Here is a 23,478-nt window from a genome sequence, read left to right as displayed (position 1 = left end):
TCAGTTTCTGTCATGTCGCAAAGCAACTGTTCCATTCCATTCAAACAAAATAGTTGCTCCCCAAAGACGAGTTCTTGGACCATTACTTTTTCTCTCTCTGTTAAGTAATAATGAGAAAAACACTGGAAGTGATCAAACAGTTTGTCACTCCTTATCTATCATATGCAAAGCAACTGTTCGATTCCATTCATAATGATGAAAGAGATCCCCAAGGTCCAGTTCTTGGATCATTGCTTTTCTTCTTAATTACTAAGAACGTGAAGAGCATTGGTAACGTCTTGCTGCAGTATGCTGATGATTTCATACTCCAGTGGATGGCAAACAATCTCAAGAAGAATATTATCACACTTCAGCAAGGGTTCAGTTCCCTTTGAAAATGGCTAAGTAACAGCTAACAGCTGCTAAATGAAGGCAATGCCAAAGTCATGCTGTCTAACAGTTTCATAATGGGGCTATTGCACAGTTTATTATCACTAACACTTTTAGCTATTTTGGAGTAGCTCACATGCACAAGTAAGTCTGAAACTTGCGACTTTGTAACAAATCTATTGCTAGCTCTCTGGAGACACCAGGGAAACTACTATGTTTTTATTTATTTGCATTGGTTAACTCGGGTACAGGACTAATCAGAATGACAAATTTCATTCTCAGCTCAGGGAAATACAGAGAAAGTTAATATTATATGCACATAAAAAAACCCATTTCTTGTAATGCCACAGATGTTCTTCGTGTTTCACTGTTGCAGTCATCACATTTGGGTTATCCCTGCAAGGGTAGCCCTCAGTCGGCCCGAATACCAGAGGCTTAGTATTTCTGCATCAGTTGCTGTCGCTCCAGGACTGGTGTCAGGTCATCAGTGGTATAAAATCAGGCAGCGAATGTCATTATATCAGTCTTTCTTGCCGAGGAGCCAGAAGCAAAAGCGGTTTGCATGAGTGCCGGTCGGCCGCTATCTGAGTTTTTTGTTTCCGAATTGAAGTTGAAGTCTTCTAAAGCTAAGTGCCCTGTTGGGGATCCTTTTTCCTGCTCTAACCAATGTTAGAAAAAGTTAACAATTGTCTCGACTGTGGAAAGCAAATACCACACCGAGACTTTCATTCTTACTGCGTCACTTGTTTAGGCCCAGACCACGACGTCCCCCACTGTCGCTTTTGTGCTTTGCTCAACGTCAGAACTATATGTCATCGGGCCCTTATTGTAGCTAGATATTTTTGCTTTCAGTCCTCACATTCGGATATGGCTTCGGTAAGACATCCAACAACAGATCTTCTGAAAAAACGTAAGGATAAAGACAGAGACAGACCGTACAGGTCTAAGACCGCCGCCGACGCTTCCATTAAGCTAGTTGTCAGCTCTCCAGTCCTCAGTGAGGTGCTTTCACAACCCCTGATACCCACTTCTGTGGATTCGCAGGCCGCTACCGAGACCCTTTTGGAGTCTGGTATGCAGCGAGACTCTTCTTCGACTAAGGATACTGCGGATGTCTCTACCTTGGATGGGTCCGGAGCCACTGAGCAGGCACTGGCTTCTGAGGAAGTACTTCACACTACCGATGCTCGACACAGACCGACGACTTCTTTCTCATCTACTGTTCTTTCGAAAACAACTGAGATTCTAAGGCCCAGGGTACGAACCACACCCAAAAAACTGACGACCCAAGCTCAGGCACCTGCTTCCTTGCCTCAATCTCAAATGCTTAAAATGGCAGAAGACCTTATAATGCTCATCAGAGAAAGCCAGGCTACCCCTTCCAAAAAAAAAAAAAGAGAGAGTTGTCCCCAGTAGTTTTATCTGAACAGGAGTCTGATGACTCTGATGCATCTGAATATGAAGATATGCAACCGCTCTCTGCTTATGAGGATTCTGATGCAGAGGAATCCATCCCTTCAGCCTCTCCACCCGAGGACGTTTCCTTTGGGGAAACCCTACATACTTTTTGGGAGCATTTCCAATGGGAATGTCAGGACTAACCTCAGTCAAAAAAGAGACTCAGGGAATTCTTAGATCATCCACAGCACAAACCTCTGGCTATTCCTCCTATCCTGGATGTTGTGGATGATGTTTTTATGGAATCCAGTCTGACCCCTGACACCCCCCCTCCTGCTCCCAGGAAACCTGACAGGTACTATAGAGTCCCTGACTCTCACAAATTTCTTTTCAAAAATCCTGAACCCAAGGTCATCTCTCAAGGACCTAAAGGAATCAAAGCAACTTCAGCTAAGAATCCCACCCCCTCAGATAGGGATTCCTGAGTATTAGACAGATGGGCTATACACCTCTGCTACTCTTGCTATTAGAACATTAAATTGTCAGTTCCATATGCTGAAATACCAACAACATAACATGGAACATCTCAAACAAAAAATATCTTCTTCCCCTGCTTGTGCAGAAAATAAAGAGTTACAAGAGTTAATGCATTCTGCAAGTCAAGTAACTAAGCACACCTTACAATGTGGTTTTGATGCCCTAGTAGCATCTTGCAGGGCAGCAGTCACTGGTTCTGTCACCCTGCCCCCCTTTGAACCTGCAGCTTCAGCAGAGTTAAAATTTCTCTCTTGGAAGACAGCCTTGCTTCTGGCCATCACTTCAGCTAGAAGAGTATTAGAGCTGCAAGCACTTATAGCTGTAGAGGCCTTCATCATTTTCCATGCTGACAGGGTCTCTCTCAGGACTAACCCATCATTCATGACAAAAGTGGTGTCCAGTGTGGCTCTCAACCAATCCATTCATTTGCCCACCTTTTCCCACAAAACAAGTGGGAAATTATTCTTTACTCTTTAGATGGGCACAGACAGCTCAGATTCACCTAGACAGGACTAAATCTTTTAGAAAAACTGATCAATTTCTAGTCAGCTTCGCTGCAGGAGAAGAGGGCAAGGCCATATCCAAACAAACAATTTCCAAATGGATAGCACAATGTATCTATTTCTGCGTCAAACAGCACGGGAAGCCTCCCCCCAAGGGGATCAGGACACATTCCACCAGAGCAACCTCCACCTCTGCAGCTTTCCTTAGAAGGGTCCCCACCTGGGATATCATGGGGGCTGCAACATGGACATCTGTTCATACCTTTACCAAGCATTACCACCTGCCTGTCTTCTCCAAATCCAGGGCAGGCTTTGCCACCGCAGTCTTGCAGGGTATCCTAGCCAGCCCCCAGTCTTCTTGACTGTCTCCACCCTTTTCTTCAGCTTTGGGAATCAACCCAAATGTGATGACTGCAACAGTGAAATATGAAAACATAGAACAGTTGTGTACACTTACCATAAATGTAGATGTTCGAGTGTATTCACTGTTGCAGTCCTGGTTCCCCTCCCTTCATCCCCCTTGTCTTCTCTCTCTCTCTCTCTCTCTCTCTCTCTCTCTCTCTCTCTCTCTTTACAAAAACTTTTGGGTATTTACTTTCTACTGGTGGTGTTCTTCCACCATAACCTAGCTCCCTACTGGGGGCTCCTGACAGTTAGGGCAAGAAAAACTGATGTAATGGTGTCGGCTGTCTGATTTTATACCACTGACGACCTGATGTCAGTCCTGGAGTGACAGCAACTGATGCAGAGATACTAAACCTCTGGTATTTGGGCAGACTGAGGGTTACCCTGGCAGTGATAACCCAAATGTGATGACTGCAACAGTGAATACACTTGAACATCTACATTTATAGTGTACACAACTGTACTTTATATATGCTGTACAATTCACAAACAATGATTTTGTACAAAAGGCGTAGACAGATGTGGAAACTTATGTTCATATTTACAAAGATGAGTAGAAAAGATGGAGAGGAGAGAGCAGGAATGAATAAAAACGATTGTGAGTTATTCCTCAGAGGCAAACGTTAATATGACAGAAACATGTTATAGATTACATTACAGTTAAAGTAGAGGAAAATAAGGGGAGATGATTGAGTTAGGTTATGAGATCTGATCGAAGCAATTACATTTTGTGTTCTTGAGAAGATGAGTTTTTAATTAGGAGCGGTATATGTGGTATGAGGAACATATTTGAGATGAGGTGAGAGTGATTCCCACAGCTTGAGAAACTGTAGTAAGTGCAGTGAAATTTGCCTATGAGCATATGTAGTAACAGGCAAGGCTGGGACTGAGTTTTTAGATTTAAGAGTGTGCTTTTTAGGTGACTTTAGCAGCTAAGTGACAATCTGCAAGAGATTAAATATTTGGGAGCCCAAGTGGTTAGTCTGTTTGATGGATACTCATTTAGCTTTTCCAGTGGTTTGGCAGTAATATTCAATTAATTCCTAAAATAGCCAGTAGGACTGGTGCTGGATATTTGCATTGTCTGTTACTGTGCAGATGGAACATCCTCACAGGGGATAGCCATAGCATCCAAAGTTTATCTTGATTTTCCTTCTCACAAAGGCATTAATTAATGTCTAAAATGTGGCATTAGATAATAATGATACCTTGATGGTACTTGGCTAACCTTACAGGGCATGTAATGTCTGTAGATGCCCATCTTAGGGATTACTGCTGCAATGAATCTTTATCCATGTGGGTGGCTGTCCAACCTTCTGGTCTGACTTCTAGAGCTTTGGGATGTCCCCTCATAGTTAAGTCCCTTCTCTATCTCAGAATATTGGTTTTATGCACAGCTAAATGGAGGAGCAGCTTCATCCCATTTGTAGATCTTTTATTACCTTCGAGAAGTGGTTTTCAGTCCGTTTTCCAAACTGTCCCTTCTAGAGAAAGATAAGTATCCAGTTAGGGAACTCTTCTGTTTCATTTTGTATTTTACAATAATTTGGCTAGGTAGAATATTTTCTATGTATCTGTTCAATTTTGGGATTGGAATGTCTGACTGAAATTCCACGGTCCCACAGAAAATGTAAAAATAAGCATGCTTGCTGAAGACAAGTTCATGCAAAAGATTTTCATTGGTAGAGGAGCACCAGATGTTCTATGAGCAGTACATGTCTTTCAAAAATAAAGCACTTGCCTACACCAGTGACATAGAGAAGGAAAGCCCTAAATGTAGCCCAAGCAAGTTGGCACAGTCAAGGATTGCCCTTCACGAGAAAGAGGGATGGTGGTCCTGGCCATCTGCTTACTACTTTGTTGATGTGGCATCTGCTGGAAGGCAGGGACATGTCAGGGCATGTGTGGGTGTGATCATCCAAGCTGGCAACCATAGTCCTTGCTGGCGCTTGTGGAAGAGTACATTGACAAAGGGCATAAGTACACCTTGCAGGGATGTAAGGGCTTACATCACCACCAGGGAATGGTTTGGGGTATTCCATAGTAAACAGTCCTCATAACCAGTGTGCTGGCGAAGGCACAAGCAGTTGCAGTGTCTACCTGTATGTAGCCTGTCCATCAGACTGGGACAGATGGGAGTCCAATAAGGCTTGATTGTCAGTAGGTGTAGGAGAAAAATTATACAATAAAAATACGAAGAGCTCATTCATGGAGGAAATCATTTAAAGGTGCACTTATACCAGAAAAATATTGAGACATCAGAGTAAATGTCAGCTCAAGGTCAGGAAAAGACCCAGTACCAGGACCCCCCCCCACACACACACACACACACAAACACACAGAGTTTAAAGATTAGGAACCATAAAGGTAGAGCAACTAAAATAGTTAATCATGAAATTGGAGGCAGGGAACATTACACCTTATTGATCCCAGCAGTCCTGTTAGGATGTGGGGATATTAGACCCAGAGAGTTCTGTTTTGTATGTCCCTGGTACAGTGCTCAGTTTCTGTTGGTTCCCCTCCTAAACTAACCACTCCTTTCAGAGGCAGTCATTGGGAGTGCATTTCTTCCTGCTGTATAGGACTCTGCTGAGATATTTGAGACATCAAGATTTTTTGCCAGTTTCCAGTTACTTGCATTAGCTGTCCATCTCTCCAGATTGTTGGTTAACTCCCCAAGTTGTGCAAATCCATGAATGTATCTACCAATTTGTGCAGTGATGTACTAGAACCAAGCCATTTTGAAAAGTTCACGGCAGCACCTCTGCTACTGTGAGGGGATCATGTTTGACCAGTCACGTAGGTCAAATGCCCAAGGACCAGATGTCAGCCATAATGATGCTAGCCCCAGTTGCGCTCGACTGAAAGACATTTACTGAGGATTACTTGATGATGTAGTAGAAGACATCCTCCACCATTTCAGCTCTTTATTTTAAGGGAAGCTTTCCATGAAGAAAAGGGGACTTACTCCCTCTGACTCTTGAGTTAGAGAAGTAGGACTTGGCCCTCTGAAACAAATCTCTATCCAGTGGGTTGTGACACAGCTGAGTAAGAAACCATTTCTTCAAGCTCACCTTCAGAGGTTGTTTCCATCAGAGAAGTCTTTAAGTACTGAGAGAACTTTAAGTAAGGCTGTTGAGCTGCATGGAGGATTTAGAGTACAAGAAAAAGTACTTAGATGTTTTGGGTATTGAGGAGCCAAATATTTAATGGCTTTCCCTGTGTTCCAGACCTATGAGGATACCTTTAAGTCAACATCCATAGTCTTCCATCTACCTGCTCCTAAAAAACATGAAGAATATAAAGGGCTTACGAGTCTTAAAAGTACCCATGTAAAGCCCTTTTTGGTTCCAGAAATCTTCATAAGCTGTTAATAGACCTAATCAGTATGTTTCCCAGTGATAAGCTGACTCAGATTTGTTTTGGAACAAGGCATCCACTGCTTTAACATTATCAGTCAGTGCTATTAATTGCCAGGGTCATATAATTTAAATATATAAAGATGAGATCCTCACGCAGATAGAAGTACATGGCTTCTGAACTGAAAGTGATGTGGACTTGTCTTTCTTTGTTGTGAAGTATCTTAACATTCTTTGTTTGGAGAGGAAGCCAGCTTCACTCTGAGGATGTCTATAGTTCTGGAAATCAAGCCAGATGAATGGAGATCTACCTACAGCTAATCTTTGAAGCAAAAAAGAGTAATGTCTAAGGGTGTGTGTGTGTGGGGGGGGGGTTACTGGCAAGATTTAAATTGCCACAGAGCCCAGTTTCCTTGTATCTTCTGTCATTTTATGATAGTGTAGCAGTGGTCTTTGTATTCAGTCATCTACACCATTATAGTGCATATGCTTATACAGCTGCACTTTTTGTACATTCATGTGAAAGATGTGTTTACATTTGATACCTCGGTAATCCCTCCTGGTATTTTCTTTATTTAAGAACCTAGTTAGCATTCTCAATATTCTGTGCTGTTCTCCCAAACTTTGTCTTTAAGTTGTTTGTCTTTTCGGCTTTTTCCCGGTTAGGGGTCGCCACAGCAGAACTCCGGTCAGCTAATGATTGGCAGTCAATTTCTATGGTGCTGAGTTGCCAGCCCGACGCCCAACCTTCAGCAAAGGCACGCCCATTCACGCATGTCTTTCGGAGGCCACTCGACCGCAGGGAGGACATGCAGACTCCACACAGAAGGCACTCCAGCCAAGAATCAAACAGCAGTGCTGGTACTAAAAATATAGTAGCTATTTAGAAGACTTAAGCCAGTAAACGTTAGGTTACTTAAGAGTACATTCTATGACCATCCTTCATTTTTGGATTTTCTGCTTTTCTTAACTGGGAATGTAATTTAGAAACATGTTCTCCTTCCATCATGTTTTTGTAATGTGTTCATACTACTGTCATAACCAATTATAACTGGATGCCTTGATAAAGAGATTGGTATTAGGTGTTTCATTTGACATTACATCAAAACAGAAGAACTGAGAACCTTTAGGCTATATCAGGTGAAAGTAAAGTTGTGTAAGATGAACTTACCATAAAAAGTAGATGTTTGAATGATCACTGCCACAGTAGATTTAGCTATATTGTTTATATCAGACAGAGCAGCTGGCCACTTCCAAAGCTTCAGGGAACCTTCCATGTGCCCAAACTGTCAAGCAGCATGAGGTGTGTCGACTAAAAGACAAGTTTGGCCATAAAGCTTTTCAGAGCTTTCCTGCCAGCAGAGAGAGGGAGGCTGAGTCCTGAAAGGACAATGTTAGGAATAACAAAAAATAAATGTCCACACCCTGGCATAAAAAACACACCAAAAACAAGGGGGCTGGAGGAAGGGAGTTACTACTACAGCTGTGATCGTTAGAACATCTAATGTTATGGTAAGTTCAACATACACTGCTGCAGTAGCCTTAGCTATATGAGTAGGTTGCAGTAGCTAACTATGTTTGAGAAGAGGAAGGAGAAGGGTCCAGGAACACCTGGAGAATGGTCCTAGCAAAACCTGAATTTGACCCAGTGAAAGAATCAAGAAAACAGTGTTTTTTAAAGTATGTACAGAGGACCAGTTAGCAGTTTCTAGAATGTTTCTAGAATCCAAACCTTTCCAAAAAGCCATAGATGAAATTAAGACCCTGATAGTGTGTGCCTTGACCCTGCTTGGAATAGATTTGCCATAGTGAGTGTAATAAAAGATAATAGCCTTAGACAACCATTTGGAAATAGTCTGTGCTGACACAGGTTATGTCTTCTTCTTACCTTCACAAGAAATGAACAATTGATCCAAGCATCTGAAAGATTTAGTTCTGTCAAGATACAACCTGAGTTGGCTGTGGATATCCAAGGTATGTAGTATCCTTCTCCCTCATTTTTAGGTTTAGGAAAGAAAACGGGGAGATGGGTCGCTTGGCATAAAGTAAATATGGATACCATTTTAGGCATAAAAGAAAGATCAGTTCTCAAAGAAACCCTGTCCGTATGGAAAATGAGGTAGAGCTGACTCACCTTAAGTGCTTACAACTCAGATACCCTTTTTGCAGAGGTGAGAGTAATCAGTAAAGATTACAAGATTACCTGGTTCAAATGGAGCAAGTGTTAGATCCCAAGGAGGGGCCACTGGTTTCTTGGGGGCCTCTTAACGTAAAACTCCTTTCAAGAACATTTTGTCAAACACTGCCATGAATATGGAGGATCCATAGGCAGACATGCAGAAATGGCCATTAAATGAACCTTGATAGAGGAGTAAGAAAGTCCATGGGGTAGTAACTCGCACAAATACTGTAAAACCAGAGAACAACTAGCCCTGAATGAGCACTGTTTATGTTACTGGCACCAACTAGAAAACCTTTTTCTATTTGCTAATATATGACTTTCTAGTAGGAGGCTTTTTTGCATCCATTAGTACCTGCTGCATGTCCTCAGAAAACAGGTGCCTAAAAAAATTAAAACCCTATCATCCAGGCAGTCAGCTGAAGATGATTGATGCCTGGGTATATCAAATACCCCTGATGTTGTGTGAGTGGATCCACTCTGGGAGGAAGCTCGTGTAACTGCAAATGGTTATTTCTAAAAAAGGGAAGAACCATGGTGTCTTGGGTCAGAAGGGAGTTATCACAATGATCTTTGGGGATTCCTTCTGAATCTTCTAAAGTACCTTGGATATTAGTTTAAAGGGTGGAAAGGCAAACATGAACATTCCTGTCCAAAGAAAAGAAAAGGTATCTGTTTTCCAAGCCTTCTTGCATGGAGTCCTGGAACAGAATTTTGCCAGTTGATTGTTAACAGAGGAGGCAAAGAAGTCTACTTGAGGAACTCCCACAGATGGATCAAATATTGGAAGACACTGTAATCATGTTTCCATTCATGAGGATCTACCGTGGTCCTGCTCAGCTTGTCTGCCACACAGTTTTGCTCTGACACAATGGAGGGTGCTTGTACAGTGAGATTGTGTTGTGAAGCTATATCCTAAGCTAACATGGCTATTCTGCAAAGGGGGTATGACCTGGTTACCCCTTACTTGTTGATGTACTATATGACTGTGGTATTGTCCATAACCACTTGAAGAGGTCCTGTGGACCAAAGATGGTTCAGATAGTTAAGTGCCTTAATCAGGGCAAGCATCTGCTTGATATTTATATACTTGCATATGTCTTTGGTGTCCCATATTCACTGCATAAATATGCCTCCTGAATCTGCTGCCCAAGCAAAGTCTGAAGAATCCATATTGACTGACTTTTTTTGAGCAGAAATGGAGAAAGGGGAGACCTCGATTTAAGGATATTTCTTGTCTCCGCCAAAATATTTCTCTTCTATTAAGCCCCAACTGGTGCTTGTGTCTGAAAAGATAAAGGATGTTGATGCCAGGACCATACAAATGTCAGATACCACTGTATCTTTCTCATGTGGAGAATCCTAGATGCCATGAGACCCAAAATTCTGAAGTATTACCTCACAGTGACCAAAGTCTGAGTGGAAAACCTCAAACATACATCTAGATAAAGATCTGGGTTTTCTTCCTGTGGATGAAAAGCTCTTTGAACTGTGGTATCTAGCTGACATCCCAGGAACACCATCCTGTGTGATGGAGTCAAGAAAGACTCGTGAATGTTCTCTTGGAATCCCAGCTTGTGCAAGAGAGTTCTCACCCTAGAAGGAGACTCCTGACATTTTGAGAAAGACTCTACAAAGATAAGCAAGTCATCTAAATATGTAAAAATCTGGATAAACTGTAGCCTGCAATGAACTATAACTGGAGTCAGACACTTTGTGAACACACTTGGTGCAGTGGATAGTCCAAAGGTTAAGGCAGAGAACTGAAAATGTGATTCAGGCAAACAAAAACCTTAAGAAATGTCTGAAGTCTGGATGAATAGAGATGTGATGATAAGCATAGTGTTACCAGGAGACTTGAAAGAGGAAGAATCAATAACAGGTTGTGAAGTGACATAATTTTGAATTTGGGCACTATCACAAACAGGATTAGCAAAGAAAGATCCACAAATAATCTCCAAGCATTTTTATTTTTGGGGCACTAAGAATGTCGTTGAGTAAAACCCCTTAACAACCTGGGAAGGAGGATCTAGTTATAACACTGCTTGGGACAGCATATGATGAAGAACAGGAGAAAACAAAAGAGTCTGATCTGGAAGATGAGGAATGACCCCTTGAAAGGAGGAATTTCTTCCCACTGCCATGTGTAACCCTGTTGTATGATTTTCAGAACCCATTTGCCTGAAACAATCTTTTGATAAAAATTAAAATGGAGATTCAGAAGAGTATAGAAGCCAGGGTGGTTGTGGATCATAATGTTTCTTGAGTAGTCATTCAGACTTGTTGGACTGTCCCTGTTTTGGGGATGTTTGAGACTTCTTTTTGGAACCCCCTTGCCACTTCTTCCTAAAAGTCTGTTTACCTGAATTCTGTTGGAACTGTTTATTCTGATTTTTGCCAAATTTGGATGATGAGAAAGAAAATCACTTTGATAATTTGGAAAAGGAGGGCTGAAAAATGTTAGAGATTCCTTAGATCAGCTTGGCCCTTCCATCACACTTTTTGATAATTTCTGCAGCAGAGGGGCCAAACACTAAATATCTGTCAAAGGGAGAATTTAAAGTCTTGTTTTTTAAATTATCTGGGAAGTTCTGAAAATGCATCCAAGTAAACCACATTAAAATAGTACCAGTGGCTTTAGCCCTGGAAGAAGTATCAATAGAATCATACACAGACTACAAACAATGAGTAGTGACCCTTGCAGTTATTTAAAGTAGTTTTTTCTTCACAACCAGAGGGTTCACAACAAGAAACTGTAGATAAAACAATCCTCATGTTTTCATAATATGCAGAACAAACTTTAACGTACGAGGCTGACAATTTAAAATTCTGAAAATCAAAGTTTCAAAAGTATCCACTTTTTCCCCATATCTGTCAAGAAATGTTTCCATCCTTTTTAGATACAGTAGGATTAGAATTAACAAAGTGCTTAGCAGCGGAGTCAACTAAGACTATAGCTGTTTGGTCAGGTTTGAGAATAGTGTATAAAAATTTAAAAGACTGATGAACTTTATACATCCTATCTGCCTTTTTAGGGACAGCTGTCTGACTATCAGGTAAATTGCAGGCAGTAAGACATACATCCTTTAAAGCATATAGGACAGGAGGAAAGGGTGTAGTTTCCAGAAAATCCTTCTGTAACAACTCATAGTATTTTTTGAGAGACTGATAAACCTCAGTGTTCTCCCACTGAAAACACTGGGACATTATAGCAATAGTCTCAGAGAAAGACAAACCCCCACAGAATGAATCAGAAACTAAGGTCTCCTCTCAGTGTGAATCAGAAATCTAAGGACAAAACCCCAAATTCATCCATGCATCTTTAGGTTCAGATTCAGAATTCTGAGTCTCTTCAGAAAAAGAGGCATCCCTCTATTTCCTTTACCAGAAACTACAAGAAAGATCAATAGCCTGAATTAAACCCTGAGCCAGTCCCAGAAAACTACTCCTATTCAAATAAATTTTAGGAGTAGTGGATACATGTTTGGTTTTCTGTTTCTTCTTGACAGGAAAAATGGGTCAGACTGTGTTACTAACAGCCGCCACTGCTTCCTCAGTGATGGCTACAGATTTCTGACATAACACGGAAACCCTGCCTATTTCCACTGTAAGGACCAACAAGAGTGACTCTCCCTTGTCCACTGAGGGGACTCCAACAGCCACAGAGGATGTGGTTAACCCCCTCTCCGTATTGGCTGTTGATGCTACATAGTAGGGATTCGGGGTAATAGATGAGTTGTCTGAGGTACAAGAAATGGCCACAGTAGTCACCCAGCTGTGGCTGAGGCACATTGCTAGCCTGCTCTGGTGGCAAAGGCTCTTTGCTTAATTTTTTCTTTTTGTGGCTGGAAGAAGGGCTGACCATGGGATCGATAATCTGTTCCATTTTAAGTCAAAAATAGCTCCTCTTTCCTGGTGAAGACAAGCAGCAAATGCCAGTAAAACTACCGGTGCACAGACATTGCTTTTTTAACAGAAAAAACACAGTAAAAAGCACTTTCAAGCACTATGGCAGCCCCACAACAGAAAATCAAGCACAATTTCTCCCCAGAAATATGTTATCAGTTAGTTTACACTACTTTAAAACTGAAAGAAAATATGAGTGCCCAATTTAAAAGTATGTTACAATCTCGAGACTACACTCCTCACTTTAAAATAACTTTGCTGAACTTGAAAGTGATAAAACATCAGTAAATATAAGAAAATGGGAGTTTTTCCTCCCTAGGGGAACTTAGCTGCCCAGTAAAAGAAAACACAAGCTGCCTGTTGATCGTCAAAAGCCTCAGAGCAGAGTACTCTTTAGTGCCAGTAAAACTTAAGTGTTTCAACCCCAAAACTTGTCTTTAAGTCAGGTCATCTCAAGCTGTTTGATTGTTTGGGTGCATGGAAAGTGCCCTGAAGCTTTGGAAGCTGGCCTGCTGTTATATCTTTGTAGGATGTAACCCATATAGCTAAGACTACTGCAGCAATGATCAATATGAAGAAAAATGTAGAGTCTGTTACCCTTTTTTCCATAGAGGGGAGGAGTCATCCAAGGTTCTCTGTAGAAATATATCCTAAAAAAATCTGTTGAATTGTATTAACTGGGTAAAATGAATATACTTTTATGTTCTTATTTTATTTTCTCAGGATTGCTTCACTCTTCATGATATAGGCCTGCGAAAATAATTTTTTGAGTGTATATACTTTAATAAATTTTAGTAAATCTGAGCTGTCTGCCACTGTTTACAAGGCTGCATCTGACATACTAGCAGTAAATCAAATAATGTGCAGGTAGTCACTCTTTGTAAGGGTCTATCCAAAATGTGTTGAACAAAAACATTCCTTTTCCATCAAACATCCTGCTGCTTCATAGGGAATCCAGGAAGAAATCGTCAGGGACAGTTTCCTGCAGCCAGCACACTGATGCATTTTTTACTGCTACATTATTCATGTTTCCAGCATCTGTCATGGGCTGATTGTTTTTTCCAGTGTTCACTGCATGTATTAGCAGTCTTGTGGTGTCTCACTTCTTGGCAGAGCCTGAATGACGAGCAAACCATATTCTACAACTGAGGTTATGAGAAGGTATACAGCACCCAGATGCACAAAGTACTCAGTCTTTTCTTACAAAGGTACATGGAGATCCCTGTTCACTGTGATAAGGTCTAGTATCAAGGGTAGAACATGGATATATTTGTTTGATTTTTTTTTATATTGCCTGCATGCACAGCCAGCTATGTCCAAATATTCCTACAAAGGAAGATAAATCCAATGCCTACTGAATATTTTGTACTCATTATCACAGTTTACATAGGACATCTTTGTGTGACTGAATTTGTTATCGTCTCCTTCAGTCATTTCATGAGACCAGCTCAGATGCTCTCCTAGAATAATTCACAACTGAAGGGGTCACCACTAGGTTGGAAAGATGGCATAAAGCCTACTAAACCTGTAGTTTTCTGTTTTTTCAGTGCTGCCAGGACAGTCTGTGTACAATGTCAGAGATGCCTACAAATGTAGACATAAGAGTAGATATTGATGTTTTATTACATTACTTGTTTTAGTATGAAAGGTAATTCATCGCCCATGACAGAGTATTCAAGGTATAATTTTATGGGGAGTCTTTTACATACACTGAGGAGGGTCATTTCAGATGTTCATCGTGTTACACTGCTGCAGTCATTACACTTGGGTTATCCTGCCGTCAGGCGGTTCTCCAGCCGGCCTGAGTGCCAATGTCTTGGTCCGGTGTCAGTTGCTGTCACCTCCTCCCTGACGTTAGTGCAACAGGGGTATAATAAGATGCAGCCGATGCCATTTTCTTCAGTCTTTCTTGCTGCGCGGTGCCCGAAGCAAAAGCAGTTCGCAAGTGCCGGTCGGCCGACTCCTAAGATTTTCATTCCGAATCCCGAACCGAAGTCTTCTACAAAGCTAAGTACCCCAATGGGGAAACTTTTTCTTGCCTCAGACCGATGTCAGTAAAAGTTAATAACTGTATTTCTTGTGGGAAGCAAATACCTCATAAGGATTTCCATTCCTATTGTATCCCATGCCTAGGCCCAGACCACGACGTCACTGGTTTTTGGTTTTGTGCTAGGTTTAACAAGCACACTATTAAACGTCAGTTTGATTTTGCCCGACATTATTTTTGGCAGAAAATTCAATTACACTATGCCGTCGGAACTTCCGATGACCGGAATACATAAAAAGCACAAAGACAAGGACAGGCATCCGAGGCCCAAAACTGAGGACAAAGCCTCTTCTAGGCCGGTCGCCGGTTCTCCGGTTTTCAGCCAGGCACCTTCGCAGCCCCTGACGACCGCTTCTGCAGAACCACAGGCCACCTCCAACTCCCATGTGGAGATGGCTGGGCCTTCAGACGCACAAGTTTTTCAGCCTACCGAAACTAACCCTTCAGAGGAGCTGAGCAACCCGAAGCTTCAGAGGGTGTTTTCAGACCTACTCAGTTAAGCATTAAACCCTCTGCTAAGTCTAAACCTCCTTTAAAAACAAAGAAACAAATGCTCAAAATGGCCGAAGACCTAATCACTCTGATCAGGGGGTCCCATCCGCCTCCTGATAAAAGGCCCAGACAGGATGCAGACTATGACTCATCCGACCAGGTGTCCATTTCTTCAGATTCATCCTCAGACCTAGGATATTCTTTACCCCCTTATTAGGATTCTGATGCTGAGAAATTAATTCCATTAGCCTCTCCGCCTGAAGACTACTCCTTTGGGGAAACCTTACATACCATGAGAGAGCATTTCCATTGGGAAAGCCAGGATTACTCAGAATCCAAGAAAAGGCTCAGAGACTTCCTTTTATTACCTCAACACAGACCCCTTGATATTCTGCCAGTGTTAGATATTGTGGGTGATGTGTATACTGAATCCAGCTTAAATCCTGATTCCTTACCTCCAGTCCCAGTTAAACCTGACAGATACTACAGAGTCCCTGTCTCACACAAATTTCTGTATAAAAGCCCTGTTGCCGACCCTGAAACTGTTTCTCAGGGACCCAAAGGGATTAAGGCCTCATCAGCAAAAAATCCAGTTCCCTCTGAAAGAGATTCTAGAGCATTAGACAGATGGGGAAAAAAGTATATACGTCTGCAACTTTAGCAATGAGAGCCTTAAATTGCCAGTTTCACATGCTAAAATATCAGCAATTTTTGATGTCTCAGTTGAAACAAAAAATGCTTCCAGATTCAGATCCTCCTAATTTTAAAGAAATGCAGGATTTATTGCATGCAGCTGAACAAGTGGGAAAACATACTTTGCAATGTGGTTTTGATTCTTTAGAGGTCTCCTGTAGAGCAGCAGTTACAGGCTCTGTCATTAGAAGGCATGCTTGGTTAAAAGAACATACGTTACCAGCTCATGTTAAAGCAAAATTATTGGATGCACCTTTGCAGCAGGATGTGGTATTTGGTATTAAGGCAGAAGAGGTATTAAAGAAAATGGAGGATAAGGCAAAATCTATGCAAACGGTGAAGGATTTCCTACAGGTTCAGCTTCCAAGATTTAGCAGAAATTGGTCAACAAAGAATTGGTCCTATCCAGTTACAGACAGACCTCAAAGGGGCAGATACAGACGTCCAAGAGGTAGAGGTCAACCACAAGGTCCTTACAGGCCTCGACAATGGGGTGCACCAGGCCGGAAAGAAGGGGAAGACAGGCCCCAACCATATAAAAAGCAGCCTCAATGACTTCCCATTACAGCTGCCAAACAGCTCTCTCTTGGCAGCCCCCTTGGGAGGAAAACTGGCACTTTTCTATCACAATTGGCATTGGATCACCAAAGACAAATGCGTTCTCAACATTGTATCTCAAGATTACAGATTCCACTTTCACACTCTGCCAAGGTTAAAAGGAATGCCAAATCTGCCACCAAATCAATGGGCAGAAGCTCAAAAACAAATTACAGCACTCATGGAAATGAGAGCTATTCAAAAGTTACCACCACAGGAGCAAGGACAAGGATTTTGCTCAAGACTCTTTCTGGTTCCCAGAAAGGACAAAGCCTAGAGGCCCATTCTGTATCTTTCTTTTCTAAACACTTACCTGGATGTTCCAAAATTCAAAATGTTGACACTACAGCAGCTTCTTCCCATGCTGGGCAAGAAAGCTTGGCTCGTGACCTTGGACTTCAAGGAGGCATACCTGCATGTCCCTATCAGACAAAACTGCAGAAGATACCTCGGATTCATAGCTGGTTCAATGCACTATCAATTCTCTGCACTGCCCTTTGGCTTATCTACTGCACCCAGGGTCTTCACAAAGTGCCTGGCACCAGTAATTGCATTTTGCAGACAGAAAGGAATTCAAATTTATCCATACCTGGATGACTGCCTGATTCAAGCAGAGAGCAAGGACATTCTTCTAAAGCATCTGGTGTTTGTAAAAAAGTTATTAAGTTGCCTGGGGTACACAGTAAATGAAAAGAAATCAAAACTAGTGTCCTCACAAGAGATTACATTCCTGGGTGCCAGCTTGAACACAACGGCCCAGATGGCTTATCTCACGCCAGACAAGCAAAGACAACTGATTCAATACTTTCAATTGATGGCAACAAAAACCCAACTCCCTGCAAGAAAAATTCTGCAGGCCTTGGCTTACATGGCATCTTGCATACTACTAATTCCATATGCCAGACTGCATATGAGGAAACTACAATGGTACCTAAAGAGTGTATGGTCTCAACACTGTCAAAGTTTGGAAACAGTTATACCACTAATTCCTTGCCTTCAACAGGAGTTTCGATGGTGGGCTCAAGCTTGTCACCTCAACAAGGGACAGCCGTTTACTCAACCCACAGCCAGGCAAACACTGACAACAGATGCATCGGATTATGCTTGGGGAGCACACATGGCAGGAAAATGTATTCAGGGCAAGTGGCCCGCAGAACAAAGGCATCTTCACATCAATCAAAAAGAGATGTTAGCTGTACAAAATGCACTTATAGCTTTCAAGGACCTGCTGCATCCAGGACAACTATTACTAAAGACAGACAACACCACAGTTATGTGGTACATAAACATGCAAGGGGGCACTCACTCCTACCCCCTCTGCAGACAAGCCATGACCTTGTGGAACACAGCTGTAAACTATCAAGTTCATCTGCAAGCACAATTCCTGCCAGGAGAGAAAAACACACTGGCAGACGACTTAAGCAGAAACATCATGGATCCCCACGAATGGGAATTGAATCCACAAATATTCAGAATGATAACACAGAAATGGTGGAGCCCGGACATAGATCTGTTTGCATCCCCAATGAACTGCCAGCTACAGAAATTCTGCACAAGGAGTTACCATCCACAAGCATGTAAAGTGGATGCCCTCTCATTCAGCTGGAAAAACCTATAAGTATACGCTTTCCCACCACTACCTCTCCTTCCAAAGGTACTCATAAAAGCCAGGCAAGAAGAGCCAAAGATGATCCTGATTGCACCAGAATGGCCACGCCAGCACTGGTACCCAATCTTAAAGAACTTAGCACAAGAACCACCCTGGATTTTGCCTCAAATCCCACATCTGCTGACTCAGCACAAAAATCAGATACTTCACAGTCAGCTAAAGACCTTAAACCTAGCTGCATGGAAAATTCCTTAGTCAAGCAAGCATTGCCTCTCTCCAAAGCTGTTATGGATGTCATTCTGGAGGCCAGAAGGCCTAGTACCAGGAAAGCCTATTCAGATCAATTGAAGAGATTCTGTGCCTGGAACCAGGCTCACAGCCTTGACTCTCTTGTCCCAAACATTTCTCAGATACTACAATATTTAACTGAGATGCTAGACAAAGGCCTCTCCTTTTCATCCATCAAGATCCACGCTTCTACCATCTCTGCTCATTACAACACGGATCCACCAATTTTCTCTAATCCTTTACTAAAACAGTACCTCATAGGGGCTAAAAACATAAGACCGCCCCATAGAGCACCTACTCCAACTTGAGACCTCAACTTTGTTTTGGAAAAATTAACTTTACCTCCTTTTGAGCCAGCTAACACAGCAGAATTAAAATATATCTCTTGGAAAACTGCTCTGCTCCTGGCAATAACATCAGCATGAAGAGTTTCAGAATTACAGGCACTAATGGCAGTGGAACCTTTCCTCATTTTCCACCAGGACAAGGTGTCTTTAAGAACTAACCCTACGTTTATGCCAAAGGTGGTTTCAAGTGTGGCTGTAAACCAAACTATTCACTTGGCAACTTTTTATCCAAAACCACAGAATAAAGGGGAGATATTACTGCATTCTTTGGACATTCACAGGCAGTTATGCTTCTTCTTGGACAAAACTAAAGCTTTCAGAAAATCTGAGCAATTATTGGTAGCATATGCTGCAGGAGCACAGGGAAAAGCCATTTCAAAACAGACTATTTCAAAATGGATAGGACATTGTATACGTTTCTGCTACACACACCATGGGAAACTTATACCTAGCAGCATTAGATCTCACTCCACCAGGGCAACAGCCACTTCAACTGCCTACCTCAGAGGAGTACCTACCAAGGATATTTTGGAAGCAGCAACATGGAGCTCTGTGCATACCTTCACCAAGCATTACCATCTGCCTTTATACTCTAAATCCAGAGCTGGCTTCACCACTGCTGTGCTGCAGGGCCTTATAGCCACACCTAATGCCTTATAGAACCAGCCACCCTACCTCAGCTTTGGGATTCTACCCAAGTGTAATGACTGCAGCAGTGTAACACGATGAACATAGTACAGTTTTGTACCTACCATAAATGTAGATGTTCGAGTGTATACACTGCTGCAGTCCAGGTTACCCTCCTTCCTTCCCCTCTTACTTGCTGGTACGTATCTATGTCTTCTACCCTTTACTGCCTATGGGGAGTATTTGCTGGTAACTGAAAGTTGTTGTTTGCTTTTCTTATGTATGTTTTGTTAGCAGTTTGAATTGCCTACTTATTTGGGGGCACCTGACATCTGGGGCAAGAAAAACTGAAGAAAATGGCGTCAGCTGCATCTTATATACCCCTGTCACACTGACATCAGGGAGGAGGCAACAGCAACCGACACCGGACAAAGACTTTGGAACTCAGGCTGGCTGGGGACCCGTCTGATGGCAGGATAACCCAAGTGTAATGACTGCAGCAGTGTATACACTCGAAAAATCTACATTTATGGTAGGTACAAAACTGTACTTTTTTCCATATGTTTGATTTACTATAAAAATGTATTTATTAGTTTTACCATGTTTACTTTAGAGTTCTGCCAAATTAATCTGCATTTTGAAGTATAACATGCTTAGTATTTTAGCATTTCATTAGTAATAAATACATACATGCAAATTTATAAATGAAAAAAAGGAAAAAAATGGTCAAGATGTCACATGTTGAAAACATTATTCGGTTATATTTTTTTGTCCTTTATATGACATCTGTTTAGTGCCATATTGTGTACAGTAGTATGGCTTGACATTACTGGAAAAGCAAATTTTTTAGTTGATCCAGTGTAGGTGTATTTCATTAGTTCTACAGTTATATCACTTTTTTGACAGAAGTATGATTGAAGCTGGAGACTTCTACCATGTCTGATCTTCCACCAGCTGTAGTCAGTAACCCTTCCATGGTTTAGTATACTAAGCATGATTAGGTGTGTAGTTTTTCAAGTATGAGCTGCCTCTGCTGTGTATGGCTCAGTGAGCTGCTCTGGTAAACTATGCACGTCGCTATGCACTACATTTTGTTGAGCTGTATAACACAGTATGAGCTCCTGTTGTTTCAGTACAATGCACAAAATGAGACGCTTGTGTGATGAAAGCAGAAAACAGCAAAGTTAAATAGACTGCTGTACTGCCCTTTAAGCTGTAGTGGACAACAAAAGTATTTTTATTCCAGATATGCAGTTTTATAGAGGTTAGCGGCACTGTTGATTTGATAGTGTATAAAGGTAGCTGAAGTTGTACATTTTCTCAGGTGCTGACTTGTTTCTTTATATCATTTCAAAAATATGGGTTTTTTTGTGTTTCAGACCGACTTGAAATATTGAGTACTTGTGCACAAAAAAAGAAGTTAGTAACATTTTTTTAATCACAAATAAGATATTCAATGAAATCTGAAGTTGGGCATTTTTATTGCATTGTCTGGAATGTCACTTTATGTATCGGCTACCTCATCACACCAAATAACCTTCTTTAATTTATTTACTGTGCTGTCATTTCTATTAATATGTTAATCTGTTATTGGACAGGAAGTAAAACATAAGCAGTACATGCTTTAATACTTTGTGGTATTTGTTTGTGTTGATTTAATTTCAATTATTCATAAAAATGAACCACTGCATGTATACCCAGAAGAAACTAGCTTCCTATTGTGGTATATCCTGAGTGAATTTCTTGTTAGTAGCCAGTATTTGTGATTCTTTCTGTAATAAATGATCAGTCAGAGAGTCTGGCACTTCAAGATTTTGGCAGATGTGTTAAGTTTAAATTTATTTCCCTAGAGATACATTTTTGCATGCACTTTGTCACCAACAGTACTCCTGACAGTGTGTTTTTAACAGACCTCTGCATCAAAGATAACACTGCAAAAAACAATACATTGCTGTATGGTTCAAGGACTACAGCAAAGATGCCACATCTGGCAGTGAAGTCAATATTATACAGTGGAAACTGGGAGTGATCTTGTTACTTTTACAAGATGAGATGTGTGTTTAAATCCAGCATTAAAAAAGCAGCCTTTTTGGATAAATAGGCACTTTGAAACTTCTGTTCGAACTTAACAGGGCATTTGCATAGTCATAGACCTCAGTATTGGAAATGTTCTAACAGTTCTGCAGACCCTCCTGTTAAGTTGACTGTGCCTCCAGAGAAATGTTCAGCTACAGTTTTTTGCTTGTAATAATTTCTGTTGTCCTTGTCAGGCTGCCACTTTTCTGTCATCTGTGACTTTAAGCAGATATAGCACTGACCATTGTTAAAAAATGGTATGAGAAGTAATTTACAGAGCAAGTCATAGTGTTATGATTGCATAGCAGTTACACTCTTCAGGTTGATACTGAAAAGACGTGCACATAAACTTTTAATGTTGTGGACTGGCATAAACTGAAGGAACAATTTTAAGTAAATAACCTTTATTTGTGTTTCCAGAAACAATGTGAAACAATGCTGAAAAAAACAAATGTGTGACTGTGGGAGTTGTCCTATTTTTCCGTAGATATGTGTTTCATTATTGTTTTCAGATTATGTATTTTAAATTATTATGTATTTTAAAGACCACAAGGGTGTGTAGTGCTGTAACAGCTTGTTTCCATGCTTGGCCTGGAGAAGGAAGAATGCAGTTTGAAGAAGGTTCTGTAAACATACTTGAGAGGAATTTGCAGGTTGGCAAGTAAAGTCAGAACAAAGGTATTTCCACCAAAAATAAAAACAAACTACACCAGTACATCTTAAGAAGAAACATTAGGCATTATCAGGTTATTTCAGTCAGTAGTGAATGTACGTGACACGTCAAGAGTGAAAAGTGTAAGCTGTTGAAAGTCTGCATGGGCTCTGGAAGGAAGGATATGGAAAGTAGTTTTGGAATCACTATGTAAAAAAAATGACAGTCTAACCGCTATGCAGTAAGGTACTGGGCATATCAGCAGAATTTGTTAACGTTGCATTTTTAGTGTGCACATTATTGTTTCAGAATAAATGTGTTTCATGTCCATTTGTTTTAACAGGGTAATATCCTCCAAGCATTTCTTTAAAATCTTTTTTAAATTGGTTGCCTGTCTGTATCTTAATAATCTTTTTATTTTGAGACAGATACTTCTTACTATCCTGTTTCATCGACATTCACTGAGTATCCGAACTGTGTATAGATACTTTTATGTAACATAACACTTAACTGATATAACTGTATTTTCATAACTAGTTTTTGTAGTAACTTCTATTGTCTTATTGTATGTCTTTTTCTTTCTTTCATCTCAGCTACCCGGAACATCAGTTAGCATCTACACCATTTTCAAATTTAAACTGTTAAGTGAATCTGTTTATGTTTAACCTCTCTTCTTTCTTCTTTGCAATCCTTTCATATTTTCTTCAAATGCTTAAAATAGAAGTGGAACAAAAAGGTAAATAACCTTCACTGTCCACTGCTCAGCTGCTTGCTTTGTGTTGTTTACTTGTCATTTCTTTTCATCCCCCCTCATTCCTCCTGGTATTCTAAACCCAATAGAATTAAAAATACAAATATACTTGAAAACAGGTCAGCTGTTTGCTGTTTGTAATGTAAGTTGCTTTAAGCAGGTGGTGGGGTCTATAACTGCTGCTGCTCTCAGGGGCCTATCTGTCACATTCTGCTGCTATGTATCCGTGAATGTCATCTTACCTAGCTTCTCTAACACTCCAATGCATGCCAGTACTCATGGTTTTCTGTGCTGATTGTCTTGTTCCTTTGACTGTTGATTTTCTGCTTTTAAAAGTGGTTCCTTTGGCACTTTTCATGCATTTTTCTCTGTTAATCCTCGCTCAACTTAAAGTAAGCCTTTTTATATTTTGATTTGTGGAGATCTACTTGGGGTAGCAGTATTGTTGCACTGACATGGATATGTGTAGCCTGCCTAAACAATGACTAATAACAGGTTTCTTTATTTTCTGCATGTATATGCTTCAAAGAATAAGTTAGCAGTCTTTGTTAGTTTGCTGTCAGGCTCAGTTACTAGAAGCACTATTAATTCAAGATGTGATGCATGCTTCACTGACATCAGCAGGTTTGCTGAAGGTCCTGGG

General features: G+C 41.0%; 1 protein-coding gene across 23 annotated transcripts in view; it reads left to right on the top strand.

Annotated features, from left to right (window-relative positions):
• Nucleotides 1-23,478, top strand: part of ADGRL2 (adhesion G protein-coupled receptor L2) — a 1,061,651-nt gene that overhangs the window by 618,431 nt on the left and 419,742 nt on the right. For 16 of the 23 annotated variants that reach the window (XM_044073427.1, XM_044073415.1, XM_044073426.1 and 13 more), the window contains exon 5: nt 22,806-22,820. The exons of the other annotated variants lie outside the window; for them this stretch is intronic. In XM_044073427.1, coding sequence (XP_043929362.1) covers nt 22,806-22,820 — 15 coding nt within the window. The remainder of the gene's footprint in view (nt 1-22,805; nt 22,821-23,478) is intronic. 23 annotated transcript variants of the gene reach the window in all.

Source organism: Protopterus annectens, chromosome 5.part1 (assembly GCF_019279795.1).
Source record: "Protopterus annectens isolate FY-2018-M chromosome 5.part1, PAN1.0, whole genome shotgun sequence".
Taxonomy (NCBI): Eukaryota; Metazoa; Chordata; order Ceratodontiformes; family Protopteridae; genus Protopterus; species Protopterus annectens.
The sequence above is the reverse complement of the archived record's forward strand: the minus strand, read 5'-3'. Positions and strand labels throughout refer to the sequence as shown.